This window comes from Sorex araneus, chromosome 1 (genome assembly GCF_027595985.1).
Source record: "Sorex araneus isolate mSorAra2 chromosome 1, mSorAra2.pri, whole genome shotgun sequence".
In the NCBI taxonomy this organism is placed as follows: Eukaryota; Metazoa; Chordata; class Mammalia; order Eulipotyphla; family Soricidae; genus Sorex; species Sorex araneus.
Genome location: NC_073302.1, coordinates 285,402,773 through 285,423,064, shown reverse-complemented (window position 1 = coordinate 285,423,064; position 20,292 = coordinate 285,402,773). Strand labels below are relative to the sequence as shown.

General features: G+C 35.9%; 1 protein-coding gene across 3 annotated transcripts in view; it reads right to left on the bottom strand.

Moving 5' to 3' along the window:
• The window catches only part of GPC5 (glypican 5), a 1,500,378-nt gene that overhangs the window by 331,758 nt on the left and 1,148,328 nt on the right, over positions 1-20,292 (bottom strand). The window contains exon 8 of one of the 3 annotated variants that reach the window (XM_055145996.1): positions 3,566-3,650. The exons of 1 other annotated variant lie outside the window; for it this stretch is intronic. In XM_055145996.1, coding sequence (XP_055001971.1) covers positions 3,592-3,650 — 59 coding nt within the window. In that variant the 3' untranslated portion in view covers positions 3,566-3,591. Of the gene's footprint in view, positions 1-3,565; positions 3,651-12,813; positions 12,840-20,292 lie in introns of those variants that run through there. One more of the 3 variants, XM_055146005.1, reaches the window with a different exon arrangement.

The window sequence follows — 20,292 nt, the reverse complement described above, 5'->3', positions numbered from 1 at the left end:
CACGGGTAGCTTGCCAGGTTCTGCCATGTGGGTGAGATAGTCTCGGTAGCTTGCTGGGCTGTTCAAGAGGGGTGGAGGAATCGAACCCAGTTTGGTTGCGTGCAAGGCAAACGCCCTACCCGCTGTGCTATCACTCCAGCCCAATGTTAACATATATATACTAATGAAAGTAGCTTTACATTTTATTATTTTCATGCTATATATAAAATTTTTAAGTTAAAGAGAAGTCTAAATACTTGTGCGTTTTGTAACTGGAAAGTAAGGCTAGTATATTTAACAATCCAATTGCCATTCCTTAACACACTACATTTTCAAATGCATTCTTATCAGAAAGTTTGTCTATTTTGATAAATTAAAATTTTAAGAATTTACATTTGAAAACAAACTCTTGCCATAGTTCACATTATAAAAATATGAGGGAGAGCTACTGAATATTAGACATTGTAGTTTATCAACCATTAATTTTGTGATTAATTAGATCAAGATGTGGGTCTTGAGCTAATTACTAGTCAGTCTGTGACCTATACTTGCATGTTATGTAATCTCTACACTTATATTAATTTAGTGGAGATGATAAAAGTATAACTCACAAAATTGAGTTAAAATGAAATATGCAAATATGAACAAAACAATGTCAGACACACTGAATTTGTCAATAAACATTAGCTCTTATGAAAAACAATTAGTAGTACATATTATGAGGTTTATTATCTTTTGCTCTTTATTTTAAATTTTTAAAAATATAACCTTCAAAGCATAAAAGTATAACAACACTGTGAGTAATTAAGGAAAACCTAAAGAATTAGGAGTCTATGTTTTGCTTATGAATAAAAATACCTTGTTATTTTCTTATCAGCTCGTTAAGGTAACATACAGATTAAATGAAATACCAATCAAAATTAAAACAAATTATTTGGCTATTTTCAAGTTTTGTCATCAATCAATATTGGAATGGTAATTTTATCAGTTAAGTGTATGAATGTCCAAAAATTTGAGAAGATAATCCTTAAATAACAAAATTGGAGAATATCTGATATAAAGATTTAACAGAAAATGAAATTAATCAAAAGAGTTTGTTTTGGTGGAAGGATAGAGAAACTGTACTGCAGTGAGGTAGAAATTAAAACAGCCTGGTACAGAAATAAAAGCAGGCCCTCAGGTAAATACAATGGAGTTGAATATCTTGAGACATACCCTCTCCTAGAAGCAGATTGATGACTGGGAGATAAATGAAGAGGGGTCGTTGGTGGAGGGATAGCTATCCCAACAGATAGGTATTATAACATTTTATGCCTAAAACTTAACCATGAATATCTACATGGTGACTTAAAAAAAAAGAGGGAGTGAAATAAATCAATGAAATAAAACAGAATTCGTATGTCTATTTATAAATAATCACTGAATATGAAATAGGTATTAATGAAGAACAATTAAGAATAACATACATATAATAGATTATTCGAATATCCATAAGTAATATCAAATTTTATATCAAAGAACCTAGACTTCCACTTCAGCAAGAACAAATATAATTCCATATGAATTTGTAGAAAAATATGAAAAGTAAAAATTTTCAGAAAATGTTCAAGGAGAAATGTTTATCAATTTAAAATGGTCCGGATAATTTTTTCAAAAATATTTCATAAAAGAATGGCATATTAAACTGCATTAAAATGAAGAGTTTCTGTGTATGCAAGGAAACTACTATAAAATATTAACAACATAACATATAAGATAAGGAAAAGGTAGAAAGTCTAATAAATTTTAATAACTATAATTGACAGGAGAAACAAAAACATCTAACTTAGATACTAATAATTTTCTATTTATACAATACACTGAATTTATTGTTTCCTGAATTCATTCTAAGATTAGGTTCATTGTGAATATACAGGGGCTGGATCGATAGCACAGCAGGTAGGGCATTCGCCTTGCACACGACCAACCCGGGTTCGATTCCTCCACCTCTCTCGGAGAGCCCTGCAAGCTACCGAGAGTATCTTGCCCGCATGGCAGAGCCTGGCAAGATACCCATGGCATATTCGATGTGCCAAAGACAGTAACAAGTCTCACAATGGAGACGTTACTGGTGCCCGCTCGAGCAAATTGGTCAGCAACAGAGTGACAGTGACAGTGAATATACAGATATATCATTCATCATCTTTTATCCTGAAAAAAAAAAGATTCAACATGTACACTAATTTTTCTTTCTTCTTCTTCTGCTTCTGCTTCTTTTTTTTTTCTTTTGCTTTCTTTGGGTCACACCCTGCAATGCTCAGGGGTTACTCCTGGCTTTACACTCAGGAGTTACTCCTGGCAGTGCTTAGGGGACCATATGGGATGCAGGGGATTGAACCCAGGTCAGTCTCGTGCAAGGCAAATGCCCTAACTGCTGTACTATCGCTCCGGCCCCTCTTTTTACTTCTTGAAAAGCAGCATTTCAACGTATTAATTTCCTCTATCAATCACCTTAAAGTCATTTTCAGACCATCTTAATACTACAAATATGTGTATTATTTTTTCTTTATTTTCATTCCTTGTTATCACATGAGAATTCATCTACTGCATCCAAGAAATTTCATAAAATAATTTTAATGATAGCACATAATTATAATGTAAATTTATATCCTTAGCAAATAGATTTTCCCCCCAATATAAATATATGCTTTAAAAGTCTCTAGTTTTACACCAAAGAACCAGCTTCTCTGGTACAATTCTGCGGTAAAGGTAATTCTGGTGCTAGAATTCCACAGTCACTACACTTCACTGAGTGGGATGTCTTTTGCTTTAGAATTGTAGATGTCTCATGAGTTACTAAGATGATTTCTAACCTGTAGATTTCTGATGATAATAATCACAAAAAGAGTAAAATCTTATTGTTTTATATCATCTTATCTCATTTATGTTTTTCTGAACCATAAACTGGCTCAGTGCTCATGAGTGAGACATGGTGGTGCTTGGGTGAATCTTGCAAGGTGCTGGGCACTTGAATCAGGCTATGCAGGATTCGTACTCAATATGCCAAAATCAGTAACAATAATTGGTCTCATTTGCCTGACACCAAAAGAGCCCCCAATATGACAGCACTAAGAATGATGAGCAAGGAGAGGTTGATAAAATCTCAGGGACGAACTAGACTGCCAAAACAAAGAAAGACTAAAATGACTGTCTGTACTTTCAACACATATACATTGGCATCGGAAGCATCCATCTTGGACCTGATGGTGCAAGCGCAGAAGATCAAGTATGACATCATTGGTCTGACTGAAACCAGAAGGCATCGATCACATCATGCCATTTTCGACACTGGGGAAGAACTGTTGTTCGGAACATGCGACAACATAGGGGTTTGTGGTGTCGGTGTCCTTGTCAACACGAACTTGGCCATGAGCATTGATTCATTTGAATGCCTAATAACCTGAATTGGACACTTACACTTGAATAGATGTGGCTCACTACGGGCAGTTTCTATCTTCATCATCTACGCACCAACATCCAACTATGATGAAGAAGAAATTGAGGAGTTCTACATGGAGCTAGGGAAGTCCTATAAAGAAGAACACACCTTCTACAAGATCATTGTTGGAGATTTTAATGCCAAGATAGGACCGAGAAGATCATCCAAAGAACTCCACATTGGGACCCAAGGCCTAGGAAAAAACGAACAGGGCAAAAGACTGAGTTCATCATGTCGAACAAGACCACCCATGGTAACTCACAATTCCAGAATGTTGAATCTAAACGTTGGACATGGGAGTCTCCTTGTGGACAGTTCCACAATGAAATTGACCACATCATATTCAATTGAAGGTTTTGCCTGACCGATGTTGCTGTTGTCCCAAAATTCCAAACAGGGTCGGACCACCATCTCCTCCATGCAAAATTCTACTTCAAAGAGGGTGGATAAAGGTCTGCAAAGTTTAAATTTAAGAAGAGAACTCCCAGAATGACCACCAACAGGGAGCTCTTTGGCACTATTTCAGCAACGTGGGCAGATGCTGTCACTGACAACATTAACGAGGAATAAGATCGAATGGTTCAGCACCTCCATGACTGCGCGAGGAATGCCGAGAGTGGGAAAGCCACAAATAGACTCCTTTCTTTGTAAACTCTTGAGCTCATTCGCCAATGTGGTTTGGCACAAGCCGAAGGCAACCACAGGCTAATTTCCAAGCTCGCAAAACTGCAGAGAAGCGATAAAGGAAGACCTCAAAGGCAGAAGAGCAGCAGTGTTGGCCAATGCAGATGCAGCAGAAGCTGAGAAAAGTATTCGCAATGCTCGCCTGTCCTTTGCCAACTACAAGACCAAGATGACTGCCCCCAAGGTCCTAATGGATCTATCACATCTTCCAGAAGGACAATGGAGAGGATTATTCATGACTTCTACTTGGATCTCTTCAACAGCCACATCCACCTGCCCACATACCAAATTCCCCAGGATGGATATGTCCTTCCCAACGTTCTCCCTTCCGAAATCCAACATGCCACTTCATCAGTAAAGACACATACAGCACCTGGTCCAGACAAGGTCAGACCCAAACAACTGAAGAATCTGCCACCAGTACTCGTCAATACACTGGTTTGACTCTTCACACACTACCTGTCCTTATGCAAGGTTCCATTCCAATGGAAAACAGCAGGACCATTCTGTTGTACAAAAGAGAGACATTCATGACACTGGCAACATTGCCCAATCTGCCTGTTGTCTGTCATCTATAAGTTGTTCACTCCATTCATCCTGAATAGAATAGGCAGAACTCTAGATGAAGGACAACCATCCGAGCAAGCTGGGTTCCAAAGGGGATTCAGCATGATTGACCGTATCCACACAGTGATCAAGCTCATTGAGGTTTCATGAGAGTTCAAGATGCCGCTCTGTCTAACGTTCATGGATTTAAAGTAAGCTTTTGATTCTGTTGAAGCAGTCATCGAAGCCCTAGTTAAACAGGGCATTCAAACTCAGTACATCAAGATCCTCTGTGAGCTGTATTGCGGATTCACCACCAGGATCTCGCCATTCTACAAGGAAGTGATCATTGATATAAAGAGAGTGTTTGGGCAGGGTGATACCATTTCACCAAAATTCTTCAGTGCCACCCTCGAGAACGTCATGCAATGACTGGAATGGTAAGGAATGGGAGTGAAGATAGATGGTCAGCAACTACATCACCTTAGTTTCACTGATGACTTCATTCTTATAACACTAAAGATTAGCTAAGTGGCACAAATGCTGCCTGACTTCGACCGCAAGTGTGGAAAGATCGACTGCAGCTGAATCTCAGCAAAACAATGTTTATGGAAAACAAACTAGTCCCTGATGTTCCATTTCCTTCAATGGAATGAACATCTCCAAATGCAGCAGCTATATGTACCTGGGTCGAGAATTCAACATGAGTAATCGCTTGGCGCTAGAACTGCGCAGGAGGAAGAGAGCAGCATGGAACGCCTTCAAGAGTGTTAAAGAAGTGGTTAAGAGGACAAAGAACCTCCGGCTCCAGGCACATGTTTTTGACTTCACTGTTCTTCCTGCACTAACATACGCCTCAGAGACCTGGGCCCTATGCAAACAGGATGAGAACACTATTTGGGTATCCCAAAGAGGAATCAAAAGAGCTATGCTAGGAGTTTCACTCAAGTGAGAGAAGGAATCCGGAGTTCTGACCTCCATTGATGGTCAAGAATCAGGGATGCTGTCTCATTTGTCAAGGCATCAAAAATCAGATGGGCTGGACATGTAAGAGACAACCGCTGGCTAGAGTTGTTACCGACTGGATTCAAGGGGACGTCAAAAGACCGCATGGCTGCCCACCAAGGAGATGGTCAGACTTCTTCTTCATCAAAATCCTGAATGTATGGTTTCAGGCTCTTCCTGTTCCTGCAGATAGCAGATATCATTGGGCTACAGTAGCATGCAGCAAAGACAAATGGAGACATTACTAGTGCTCTCTTGAGCAAATCGAAGATCAACAAGATGACAAGTGATACAAGTGATGCAGGATGCAAGGCAAGTATCTTAATCCTTGTAGTCTTCCTGGCCCAAGTAAAAGTTTTATAAAATGTAGTACAATTAGGAATTAATTAATACAATTAGTCCCTGAGAAGTATTTCATCATGATCTTGTCTATAGGACACCTTTAATAATTCCACTACTTTTTATTAAATCAAAGATTATTTTGTCCTTTGAACCATTCTCGTTTCCCCCCCAATCAATCAAATGCACTGTATTTGAACTATCCCACTTGCCAATGGCTTGTACAATCCAACAATAAACTGGTAAAATGAACTAAAGTACCTCATATATTTGAAAATGGGTTAAATTTTGATAGTCTATACATTATATCTACTGTAAATGCAATTATAAATATCATAAATATCTTATAAATAATAAGAAAATAAGTTGTATACTCAGAATTATTTTCCCTCAATTCACAACTCTGGATTAACTTTATTTTTAGAATCATCACTATCTTTATCTATGAACTCATCTAATATCACAATAGAGTGACTGATTTCCTAACTCATACAGTTAGGAAAGTGCTTAATAATTGGTTTTATATCTGCTAAAGGAAAATATTGCTAGCACTTTTCTACAAAGAGATAATCTTATTAGAAGTGATGCTTTTTATATTGATTAACAAATAATGGCAGGCTTGACTTTTTATATATATATATATGAACATCAATGTCAATATCAATATTTTATTATTACTCAGTTTCGAGTGTATTCAAGTTCTCAGTAATCCATAAGCTATTAGATAATGAATATGAAAACCAAACTACTCAATCTAAATCAGATAATACATTTCCTTAAAAGTGTTCTCTAGGGGAATATATTTTTGTATTATCCCCGAAAAGTCCCCAAAGAGCATTTCTATCAATCATGTTTCAAATATTTATGAGCAGTTTGGCTCTTAATAAATACTAATATATAGGCAGAAGAATCAAACAATTGGTGAATAGCAGGGAATAACCAACTCTAATATGGCTACTTTCCCTGATCAACATTTGAGCAAAAAAGACAAGGTTTACAAGAAGGCAAGATGTCACACAAATGCCATGTATACACTAAGTGCATATGGAGGAGTGACAGTATGACTAAGTAACAGTATTACATTGGCATTGGGGTAAAACAGATTATGAAGAAGGACCCGAGAAAGAGAGGGGGAGGAATGGAAGGAGATAGGGAGGAAGAAAGTTAGAGAGATGTGAGGTGCAAAAAAGATAGGAAAAAAGAGGATGTGGCAGGGAATGACGGAAATCAGGGGATGAAAAGAAAGGGGCAAAGCCAGATGGAAGGCCAAGAAGGAAGAGAAGAGGACTCAGTGGTTAATATAATGAAATGTGGCTGTTCTAAATATACTGGGAAAGTAAGCTGGTCAGTCAGTATTCCTGACATTGGCCCTGGACTAAAATACTAAATATTCTACTTGATATTCTAGATATGCTATAAGTTATCATATTGATTTTAAGTTTGTCTTAATTCCTTTACTATTAGCTTCTACATTTGAAAAGTTGAATCTTTCAACCAGCTTCCTCAAGAGACCTTCCAAACTCAAAATACTACGCTGTCAAATATTTTCACAGTAGGCGACACATTGAGAAATACAAGAAAATATTGGGACAATGATACAGTTTTAAGAAGAGATAGATTGTGTGTCTTCATGATTGTTTGGACTTCTCAATGCTTTCGTTGTGCAACTAACTGGTGAAAACTGTGTTTGATGATAGGGTCTGGAATGAGCTCCTCACTTTGTGTGTCAGCAGTGAGACATGAAGATGGATAATATATGCTTTGGCTGGTATGGTTCTGACATTCATTACCAACGATGTCGCTGTTTATGATATCTGTGGGAGAGCTGTAATGTACTAGTGCACCTAGGAGACTGCTTGTAAACTTATATTAGGCAATCAGCAAGATGATGATAAACACTACTTGAAAGAAGCCCATGACATGAACATATTTTACCAGATGCCCGGAATACAGAAATTCTGATAAGCCAGTGCATATGTTTAGCTCTTGCAGTAGAATTTATACTCCATGAGTTGATCAAATCACATAAAATCAAGACTCCTTGAAGAAGTCAGTTGTCTACTTTTACTGATCACTTGAGCTATAAGGCACAGTTACATCTGCCTTTGCAATGGCAAGTATTTATTTAAGCCAGAGATAAAAAGGTTGTTCTCAGGAACCTTTCAGACACAATTTCAATTATTTTCCGACATGATGCATTTTTCTTCCAAATGCTCATCCCACCTACATGACTATAAATCTGCATTTGAAAAATGCCTTAATTTTTAAACTTGAAATATGCACTCAGTGATTTGCATTTTAAAGCCTGTTCACAAGTTACTAAAACATAATGCTCATGAAAACCTTTTCTTCATACTATGCTGGAGATGGAATTTCGAATACAAGATGTTCTTAGAACACACCTTAATGTTAAGTCAGAAACAAGGGAACTTAAATTTTCTTCAGTTAGTAATAGTAGCCTACCTTGTTATATGTTCTCTAGAATTATATGCACAAAATAAAAGGTTTAGAAAAACCCATGATGTAAATATATTTTTAGAATCACATGCATAAGTCTGGACAGCACAGCTATTAAAATGCAACACACTTGATGAAGTAACTCTCGAGGCTCAGCCCCGGTGCTGCTCTCACAACTAACTGAAACTTGGATCATTTGCATGCACGATGAAGTTTACAGTATAAATCATTCTCTTGAGCAAAAGGGCGATTTCTTCAATCAGCTAATCCCCAACTAGCTAGGCTGCATTGAGATTTCTCACCCTTAAGTAGGTTGAATAGGTGCCCCCCACCAAATCAGCAAATCAGATACTTCTCTGCATCTCCTCCTCCTTCTTCTTCTTTATCCAATAAAAGCTTCATGACTTCTGTGTCTGTGCGATGCCAGGGTTGAAGGATTGAACCCAGGGTTTCATGCATACAAGCCAAGCAAGGCAAACACTTTACCACTGAGCTATATTTGTCTCTCTTTTATTCTACCTCATTTTGCATTTACGAAAGAAACTATCTGCTTCAAAGGTATGAAAATATGATTGCATCACCTTAATAGTTAGCTCAATAATTTTTAATAAATTACAAGTCTTGCTTATGATGAATGTAATTAACATCATGAAACATCCAATTTTATACATTGTCAAAGTTAAATAACTTTGTGTTGAGACTTTGCCCCGATACTTTGTCCTCAAAATCACATATGAACAAATTATCTTTGCAGATATATCAGAATTTAATATTTTCCTTCTGAAAGCACATACTTTATTTTGTAATGCAAATAATAATGCAAATACACAATAATGCTAAGATGATGGTGCTTCCTAGGAAACCTTTTTCTTTTTTAATCCCCACATGCTGTCTTCAAGCTGCATACCTACAGTATAATTATAGGGTTAATCGTATATGTGTACACTCTTCCAGTGCTACTGGTAACAATTTCTGGATGGCTTTCCAATCCAGCAGATGAGAGGCCTTTTTCTCTTCAAATTTTCTCACCAACTACAAAATAGTTCTTCAGAGTGTCAAATAATTTTAGGGTCCAAAGAGTTAGAACAGGGAATAAGGTGCTTGCCTTTATCATGATAGATCCTGATTCAATTCCAAGCACCACCACAAGTATTCCTTGAACATAGACACAGGAATAAGCCCCAAGTACCGCCAGGTGAGACCCCCAAACTCTTACCCTATGCCCTGCAAAACCCCAAAGAACAACGAACAAAAATTCGTGTTCAAATTTTTATCCCCTTTATTTGTGGTGGGGCTAAACTGCTTTTCATTGCTATGTAACTTTTTATTTGTGTATTTATATATCTGTGCATATGAAAGTGATACAAACTAACATTTCAATTTATTATGACTATCAGTTGAATTTGCCTTTGGAGAGTACTGACATTAAAATGGGTACCATGGTCCAATAAATTCAAGATGCTATATTATGACAACGCCTATGAAGAAGACTAAAATACTATTTAGTTCAAAGAGAATGAGTGAATTGTAATATTAGTCAGACTAAAAAAAACCTATAAATATCATGTTGAACTAGTATCTGTCAAAGGCAAATTCCAGAAATTTCTACCGATTATGTCAGTAGGTTGTCAGATTTTTACAACTTTTCATACGTGCTCCTTAGTTTGATATCTACTTTGCTTAAAATCACCAAGACATTTTTTTGCTTTGGAAATTTAATTATTTTTAATTTAAATGAATCACTGTGAGATGCACAGTTAAAAAGTTGTTCATAGTGAGTTTCAGTCATTCAATGTTTCAACACCCATCTCTCACCACTGGCACATGTCCCCAGTATTAGGCAAAATACAAGTTTGCCTACTTTCTAGAATGTTTTCACACTTATTATCTTATTTCCAACCTCCACGTGTTTGTTTTCTAGTTTTACCTCTATATAAGAAAGTTCTAGGGAAAATGATGTTTAAACAAAAATTTGTGTGTAATAAAGTCGTTTATTTTCAGATCATGTGTACAAAGAAAACTACCATTTTGGAATGTCTTTGGGGGGCCACACCTGGCAATCTCAGTGCTTACTTTATGCTATGCATTCAAGAGTCACTCCTGGCAGATTGGGAGATCAGATGGGGTACCAGGGATTGAACCCAGGTCAGCTGCATGTAAGGCAAACAATTTATGCTCTGTACTCTCTCTCTCTGTCCCAAGAACTGTCATTTGTATTCTTGTCTAAGGCTTTTTTTGTCCTGTGAAGAGTAGAGTATTGGAGTGTGGTGAGGTGCGTGTGTCTGTGTGTCTGTGTGTGTGTCTGTGTCTGTATCTTTGTGTCTGCATGTGATAAAAGTAACTAGATGATAAGAAGTACAATGTGGCGGAATTTTCTTCTGCTCTGTGACCTCACACTTGCTAAAATTCCCCAGACAAATATCTGCCTACAGGAAAGTTCATTAGGCAGATAAATTATTTCCATCCTTATCTGAACATTTCACTCACAAATTTGTAAATTACTTGAAGATGCAGCCTTCCTTTCTCTTTCCATATCCCATTCTGCAGGACTTGCTCTCTCTATAATCCATATCCCAAGATCACCTCAAACCATTTCACTTTAAATTGAAGTAGAGATGTTGAACTCCCAGTTGGGATCAAATATATATATATTTTTAAGTGAGTAAAAGTTCAACTTTCAATTTCTCTTTAAAATGCCCTCAAAAAAAATCTTAGTATGTAGAGTCAATTAAAAGTATAGAGAATGAGAGAAGATAAATGGAAATACATGATTCAGATCTTATCGGAACAAACCAAAGCAGAAATGAGTTTTTGACCAAAATAAAAAAAAAGTCTAAAAATTTGAAAGAAGATGGGTTAAGAAAAAGCTAATGGGGGGCCGGAGTGATAGCACAGCGGGTAGGGCGTTTGTCTTGCACGCAGCCGACCCGGGTTCAATCCCCGGCATCCCATATGGTCCCCCAAGCACTGCCAGGAGTAATTCCTGAGTGCAGAGCCAGGAGTAACCCCCTGAGCATCGCTGGGTATGACCCAAAAAGCAAAAAAAGAAAAGAAAAAAAAAAAAAAGAAAAAGCTAATGACACAGACATAAAAAGCAGATAGTCACTAATATGGGAAAATAGTGAGTAGAACTCTAGTGCTTGAAAACTTTCTATTTATCCATTAAGGACTTCAAGAGACCCAGATGTTCTTTGTCTGATTAGAACTGTACATAACATTTTTTTTTCAGAGCATTCCAGGAAATGTTTTGAACTAGTTTCAATGGATTTCTAAGCTTTGCAATTCAATGCATTTTGATTACTATGCTTTCATGATAGAATTTCTAATTTTATTATCTAAAACAAAAGGAGTCAAAGATGGTAGAGAACATTAAATGCACAGATATCTTTGTAATTTCAGTTGTAGATTTAATGTGGAGTTCTTCATTAATTTTCTGGAGATTTCTGGATTCTTCTTCCTATCCTTTTCTAGCAATTATTTCCCGTGGTATGAAGTTTGATATTTATTTTATATTTTGTACTTTTCATGGATTATTTTGTTAAAAGTGCAAACTTTTGAATGTTTTAAATTTATATTCTTATGCATGTTTATCTAATTTAGAGATTTATTGATTTACATTTTGCTTCCTGTCTCAGCTTTCAGCTCTTTGAGAATAAGAAATACATAATTCTCATATTTTTCTTTAATAAGAGTTCTAGGACATTCAATTCTGCCCCCACCCCCAACACCCAAACCTTAATATTATTTAGGTCTTCAGGTATCTTAAGTTAGCGTCATCACTTATCAACTTGTGGGTCGATCACCAACTACTTCTGCTTTTCAATTATGAGCCGTTTGAGCCTCTCTTCCTTCTCTCTGAACTACTCCATGTGAAACTTTCTCTTCCCACCCAACAATTACCCAATAGTAATTCTCACAGCCATTGATGACTAGTTCTGGAACAACATGATAGCTTTATTAAATATTTTCAATATTGAGATAAAAAAAGTACAAGTAAATTAGTTTTCTTGCCATACATAACTCAGTGTAAAGAAATAGAATTGACAGAAATTCTCATGGGGAATAATATAGAACAAAGAAAATGATGGAACAAACACTTGACAAGATTATCAATATATGAATGCTGGATATTTTAGGGAAATTAACTCGCTATGCCAATGGTACTTAGGAATAAAGTTAATGAGATGTGTCAGAGAGATAGTATAGTGGGGAAGGTATGTAGCTATGTAGCTAAGTGGGGAAGGTAATGCAAAGATTTTTGCATGGAACACCACATTTGGCCATGGGGTAACTCAGGAGTGATGTCTAAAGCAGAATCAGGAATAATCCTTGAGAAAAAATCAGATGTGGCCTATGAAAACACAAAACAAAAAAAGCAAGCAAATACAAAATGCAATTGTGAGAGCTAACTTTAAAGTTATAAGTCTGTGTTTCTTATAGCACATATTTATAAGAAACATACTTAAAGCAGCAATTCTACTTAAATCCTCTTTCTCCACCAAATTTTGCAGTAAAAATATAAAATGAGTGTCTATCATACAATAACAAAAAGGCATGTTAAAATATTGCAACTGCATTTGTAATGAACATTTATTTTATCATAAAATGTATTAATTCCAAACTTATTTTATGAAAAGTATGTTAGTATTTAACAAAATTAATTAAAATATGGAAATTCTAAAACAAGAATTGAATCAAGTTATCATTTAGCCAATACCAGAGCTTCACATTATTTTTGGTAATTTATAACTGCCACATACTATTTCATTTTGTTAAAATGAAAGACATTATCATTTTTTTGTGTGTGTATGTGTGTGGTGCTTGAATCCAGGCCTCTTACATGCAAGGTATACACTTTATAGCCTTAGCTACATATCTGGCAACTAAAATATGATGTCTTTTGGAAGGAATTTTATTATTAGAAACTTAAATGATAATCAAATAATGGTTCTTGGTTTCGATAATTGAGTAATAACTGACTAGTGGAATGGTCTAAACCTGAAAAATTCCAGTAAAATTAACAGTGAATCTTCATATGGTTAGGCATTTCCATGATTTAAAAAATGTCTGGATAACCCAGATTCAAAGGACAGAAGACAAATAGGGGAGTCTTTAAAATCTAAAGGTTTGTAGTATCCTTGAAATGATGAGAGAAATTGGAGCAAGCCAATAAAAAAATCCCGTTTTGTGCCCTATATTCAGAGGTGTTTTTTTTTTCTCTTGAGATTTAATAACCTACATTTTGGTCAATAACATAACTGTATGGACTGTGCCCCATAAATCACACATCATTCATTTCGAAGCATATTTTCTATTATCATATCCTCAGATGTATTGCGTCAAGTATTTCTATTTTTGTTAACTCATACCTCTAGAAAATAAAGTAAGAAAATGTAAAAGACTTTATATAAAAAAGACGTTGTTTGCTTGAATTAGCTTATTACCACTGTCCTGTTCATAGCTGGCACACAATACATACTGATTTAATGAATGAATAAAGCCAAGCATGAAGGCACACATGAACACATGAACATGTCTGCTAAGATTTCATTGAGGTGGAAGGTCAATTTAAAGCCTCGCAGATAGGAGCCATCTCCAAACAGAATTGCCTTTTGCAGCATTATTGTGGCAATTGTGTCAGTTCTGAGACACTAGATGAGCTCAGGGAGCAAGACAACAGAAACCTTCTCCAATCCTGGAGAGTCACAGGTATTTTCTCTACTGAAGTTACAGATATAAGGGAACACGCCTTTCATCAAATGTAGTCCCAGAATAAGGGAAAAAAAAGATATCATCATCATCATCTTCATCCCATTGATCACTGATTTTCTTGAGCGGTCTCAGTAATGTCTCCATTCGTCCTAGCCCTGAGATTTTGGAAGCCTTTCTTTACTCATCCTTTCAAATGGTGCCGCATTGGAGGCTCTTTCAGGGTCAGGGGAATGAGACCCATCATTGTTACTGGTTTTGGCATTGGTTACTGTCTTTTTTAAATTCAACTACCTCTAACGAAAAATGTCAAATTGATTTCATTTGAACTTGGGAAACATCATTACAAATTCCTGCTTATGCTTAGGTCCAATCATATGAGAGAACATAGTGTATACTTATGTCATACAACTGGAAGTGTGAATCTTTCCTGACCATTAGGAGAGATCAGTTCTGGCAAGATGGTTACATTTTTGACAGAGTCAATGGAAGTCTGTAATGGAAATAGAGTAGAAAAGAGTACAAAGATCAGAAAAGAGGAGGCAAGTAGGTAGTCATGCTTCAAATCACAAGGGTGTAACATATAAGATGACATTTACTTTCAGAAATATCTGATAAGAGTGTCTAGAAGAATTTATCCAGTGTGTATATCACTGTATCACTGTCATCCCGTTGCTCAACAATTTGCTTGAGTGGGCACCAGTAATGTCTCCATTGTGAAACTTGTTACCGTTTTTGGCACATCAAATACGCCATGGGTAGCTTGCCAGGCTCTGCTGTTCAGGTAAGATACTCTCTGTAGCTTTCCAGGATCTCCAAGAGGGATGGAAGAATTGAACCTGGGTAGGACATGTGCAAGGCAACGCGCTACCTCCTGTGTATATACCCACAAAAAATCATATAAATATATTTGATTGTATGTATTCAAACTTAAAGCAATATGCTAAAACTAGTGAATACTATAACTTAACCTGTCATAATTTCAAATAGGTGAAATTCTGTTTCAGTATGATTATTTAAAGATAATCTTTTGTAAAGTACTTGTCATTTTTAATATTTTTATACGGAATACCACTGTAGATGTTTGACATGAATTAAACATTTTTCAGAATAGAAAAAGAATATGAGCTTTGGCTGCAGAAAAATCTTCTAAGTTTTGAAATCTAGGACATGAAGCAATTCGACAAAAATTTTCTTCGATCATAATGGAAGCCTTGATATAAATAACTATCACCCATCAACATTTTCTAAGGATTTGGCCTTATCATTTCTGATAGCTTGGAATTTTTCTAAATAGACCAACAAAATCATATGTGCTTTTTTACTTTGTCATCTATGTGAAAATTTTTGGAATACATTCAGAGAAAGATCAATTATGGTCATAATTTATCAATTTTGATTAGAAGAAGAATGAAATATGACGGAAACTAATTGATAACACACATAGGAGTATGTGATGTGTACGTTCTTAAGAATGAAGGAGTATTGGGGCCAGAACCATAGTACACTGAATAGGGTGCTTGCCTTTCATGCAGTCAACCTGGTTCGATCCCTAATACTCCCGGTGGTGGGGCTGGAGCAATAGCACAGCAGGTAGGGCGTTTGCCTTGCACGTGGCCAACCAGGGTTCGATTCCCAGCATCCCATATGGTCCCCTGAGCACCACCAGGGGTAAATCCTGAGTGCAGAGCCAGGAGTTACCCCTGAGCATCGCCGGATGTGACCCAAAAAGTAAAAAAACAAAAAAATAAATAAATTTAAAAAATAATACTCCAGGTGGTACCCCAAACCCTGTCAGGAGTGATCCCTAAGCAGAGTCAGGAGGAAGCCTTTAGTACCACTGAGTGTGACCCCCAATACAAACAAATAAACAACAACAAAGAAATGAATGGTGTGATTCACCTGCATCATAATAACCTCAGATGTTTTTCCTTTGGAAAAAGCCCTTGTTTGCTCTCTTTCTCTCGCTCTCATCTTGCTTGCTCTTTCTCTCTTTCTTTCTCTCTTTTTCTTGATATTTTTTCTAAATGAAACAATTTAGAATAATAAAACAATTTAAATGAAAGGAATAAATAGTAGTTTTTGGTATAAATTCACACATAAGATAATGTAAAAATAGTGTTTCTGCAGAAAAAAAGATGACCCAGATATTTGATTTCACTATAAATCCAATTTGAGGGGCTGGAGTGATAGCACAGCAGGTAGGGCATTTGCCTTGCACACGACCGACCTGGGTTCAATTCCCAGCATCCCATATGGTCCCCTGAGCACCGCCAGGGGTAGTTCCTGAGTGCAGAGCCAGAAGTGACCCCTGTGCATAGCCGGGTGTGACCCAAAAAGCAAAAATTTAAAAAAATCTTATTTGACAACATAATGTTTATGGCTTACATTATGGAGACAACCCTATGTCTCCTTTCTACAGTTAACTTACTTTCCTTCCCAACAAAACTGGTGGGAAATACATGTCCCACTTGCTTACAGCCACTTGGATTCAGACAAAACAAAACCAAGCCTTGCAAATATCACTGTATCACTGTACCATTGTCATCCTGTTGCTCATCAATTTGCTCAAGAGGGCACCAGTAACATCTCATTGTGAAACTTGTGACTGTTTTTGGCATATCGAATACGCCATGGGTAGCTTGCCAGGCTCTGCCAAGCGGTCAGGATTCTCTTGGTAGCTTGCTGGGTTCTCCGAGAGGGGCGGAGGAACGGAACCTGGGTCCGCAGCATGCAAGGCTAACAGCCTACCCAATATGCTATCGATACAGTCCTTGCAACCCCCCCTAAATGGAGCCCGTTGAGGCCCTCAAGATGAAAGAGCCACTATTTGGGTATTTGAATAAATGCAGACCACTGAACCCTTCTTCATCTTGCCATCATCTACATGACCTAAATTGCACTAGTTTGACAAAGAAAAAATAATTTCTTGTGCTGAGGCTCTAAAGATTTATTGTTTTATTACAACCTACCTTCTTTAAAGCTGGTAAGTGTTCTTTGGGTTCTCTAGTGATTAGAAATTTATATGAAAGATAGAATAATGCTGAATATTTCATTACACTTTTCTATGTGTAATACTTAATTGAAAATTTATTTTTTGTTCTAATAGATGGATCTAGTTTATTTTAAATATTTTTGCTATAAAATGGTGACTTAAATTTTTATCATTTTGAGAAAAATGTGAATTAGATGTTTCTAACTGATGAAAATTCCAAAGGTTAAAACTGAGCAGTTAAACAGCAAATGAGATTTTTGATAGTTGTATTTCTGTGCTATATTAAGTAACAAAGGGATAGTTCTAATTCTTTTTGATGCGGTTAATAACATTTGATTATATTTGCTGCTATTTCAACCTTGTATTGGTGAAGTACTTACTTAAGAAATACTATCTTTATTGTAGCTTAAGCATTTTCTTTCTTTTTTTTTGTTCACAGGGGTTACTCTTGACTTTCCACTCAGGAATTACTCCTTGTGGTGCTCAGGGGATCATATAGGATGCTGGGAATTGAATCTGGGTTGGCCCCGTGCAAGGCAAATGCCCTACTCGCTGTGCTATTGCTCCAGCCCCAAGCATTTACTGATTCTATTTTTCTGTGCATAAATATCGTCCATCATAAACAACTTAAACTATTCTATTATTTTAACCTTAAGGGTTATTTTATTTTCATAGATACAATATTAGATTCATTCTAACTGATATTTGACATCTATGCAAATTATTTACACAAGGTTTTTTGGAATGAAAAATTTAAACTATTGCACACAAAGAGTTTAATACATATATCAGCTTGCATCCCTCACATTTTAAATTAATAATCCAATCTTTTGAACATCTAATTCTTTGATGTTTGTGAAAAATTAATTTGATTTAAAATTGATTTAATTAAGTGTATGCATATATAACTGACCAAATAATATGAAATATTTTTACAATGCAAATGCCAACAACGTTACGCTTAAAATTAACACTTCCAACTTGGGTCCAGAAAGATAGTCCAGTGGGTAAGGTGCTTGCCTTTTACACAGCAAGATCTGGTTCTAGGCACTATCTCTGGTCTCCTGAACACTCCCAGGATGGAACACTGAGCACAGAGCCACGAGTAAGCCCTGAGCACACAAACGTGTTTCTCATCCTACAAGGATACAAAAGATTAGTACATTCCATTTAAACTAAACTGCAGTGGTTTATTTTGTGACAATACAAAAAATACATATGCTGTTAGTTTAACACAAGTACAAGTTATTTCTTTTAATAAAGTAATCTAATACCTTTTAATAACGAATTGATAAAATATACTGTGTTAACTGAATAATTTTAAAGAGATATTTGAAACATCACTAAAAATGTCTGTTTGAAGAACTCTAACCAAATACATTAGCTTATTAAATTTAAAATTCATGTTCTAGTCCAAAAATTTTTCCCTTTGAATACACTTACTGAGGATGTAAGTTAATTTACTATCATATTATTGTAATAATATGATGTCATATGATTGTATGAAGAAACATAAAATATGGAATATAATAAATTCTTTAATGGATCATTGAAATGCTTGATTACCATACTACCTTAACATTTAAACATAGAAATATCAGTATTAGTATGGATTCATCCTAAAACAAAGAAGGAAACATCTATAATTGAAATTCTGCATTGACTACCATAAAATATAACTATAGGGTTATATAATTTTTCTGTAATATAGGAATTTGGTAAGCTAAGTCAATACTTATTCCATTGGAAACAAATGTCTTCAGCCAATATGAGAAGGATGTTACATTTTCTCTCCTTCCTATTTTCAAAGTGGCAGCAAATGTTAATAAATCTTGGAAAGGTGATGAACTCAGTCATAGTAAGAGCTAGTGGCAGATTCAGCATACTATTCCCACCTAAAATGTATAACGTTTTGATTTTTTGCAGAAGCTCAAAATTGTAGTGTGAATACCGCTCACCTTTTCTGTATGTCATTATAGATTTTATTTCTTAATGATTAGCATTTATGGAACACCTGGGCATTAATTCAATCTCTTTTCGAAATACCAATTTAAAGTGGCAGTGAATAAGGATTCAGTTTTTATACTTGAATTATTATTGAATGAACTTGGAACTGAAATAGTGGTAATTGAATATTTTCTGTGAGTTTAATCATTTCCATTAAATTCAGAGGACACATAGATGTTTAAGGCATTTTGGGGGACTTTCACTCCCAGCAGTACTTGAGGGACAATATGATGTTGAGGATCAAAACTATTGCTTTCAACATGCAACAATAAAATCAAGACACCTACTCAGGAAATGACTACCATATGATAGTCAAGTTATACTGAAATATTTCCTGGATCAAATGTTTATATCCAAGAAGTTTTCTTCAAAATTGGGAACTAAAATAATCAAATTGAACCACATTTGATATAAATATGGTCCATTTAACTCATAAAAGTTATGGATTAAAAACAACCTGAAAGTTTTATCAGGAGATTTTTTTTCCTCTAGTGTAAGTGAGTCAAACAAGTTTTTGTGTAGGTGACACTGTGATAGCAAGATTATAAAATTGGTTGTTTCCTTCACAGAAAGGTTTCATAAAGGAGATGTGGATAATAGCTGGCTCCTATCATGTTTCCCCACCATTCATTTCTCTGCAATCCACTTCGTCTAATTCCTTTATGATTTACCAATAACTTCCATGCTTTCCAAGTTCAGTGGCCATTCCTTAGTCATTTTATTTTTCTCTCAGTTGCACCCAACATGATGGATCATTTCTTTCTCCTTGACAGGCTCTTTGCTCTTGGTTTTCATGATTCTCTATGTTCCTGATTCCATACTCCCCATACTGGGTTTTCCTCATCCTGAGTCTATAAGAATGGTGGTGCTTTGTACTATACTGCTCAGGCTCAATGACAAAGCTAGGTTCAATGCTTAAAAATACTCCTTTATTTCTCACAATTTAGTCTGAGAGCAGGGAGACAGCATGGCTTAGTTCTGGAATAAGTATTTTTATGAGTTTTTTGATATGAAATAGAAAAATAGACTGTTTATATTCTCTCCTTAGAACTATAGTAATTTCATTGTGGGAGCTCCACACTCATCACATAAT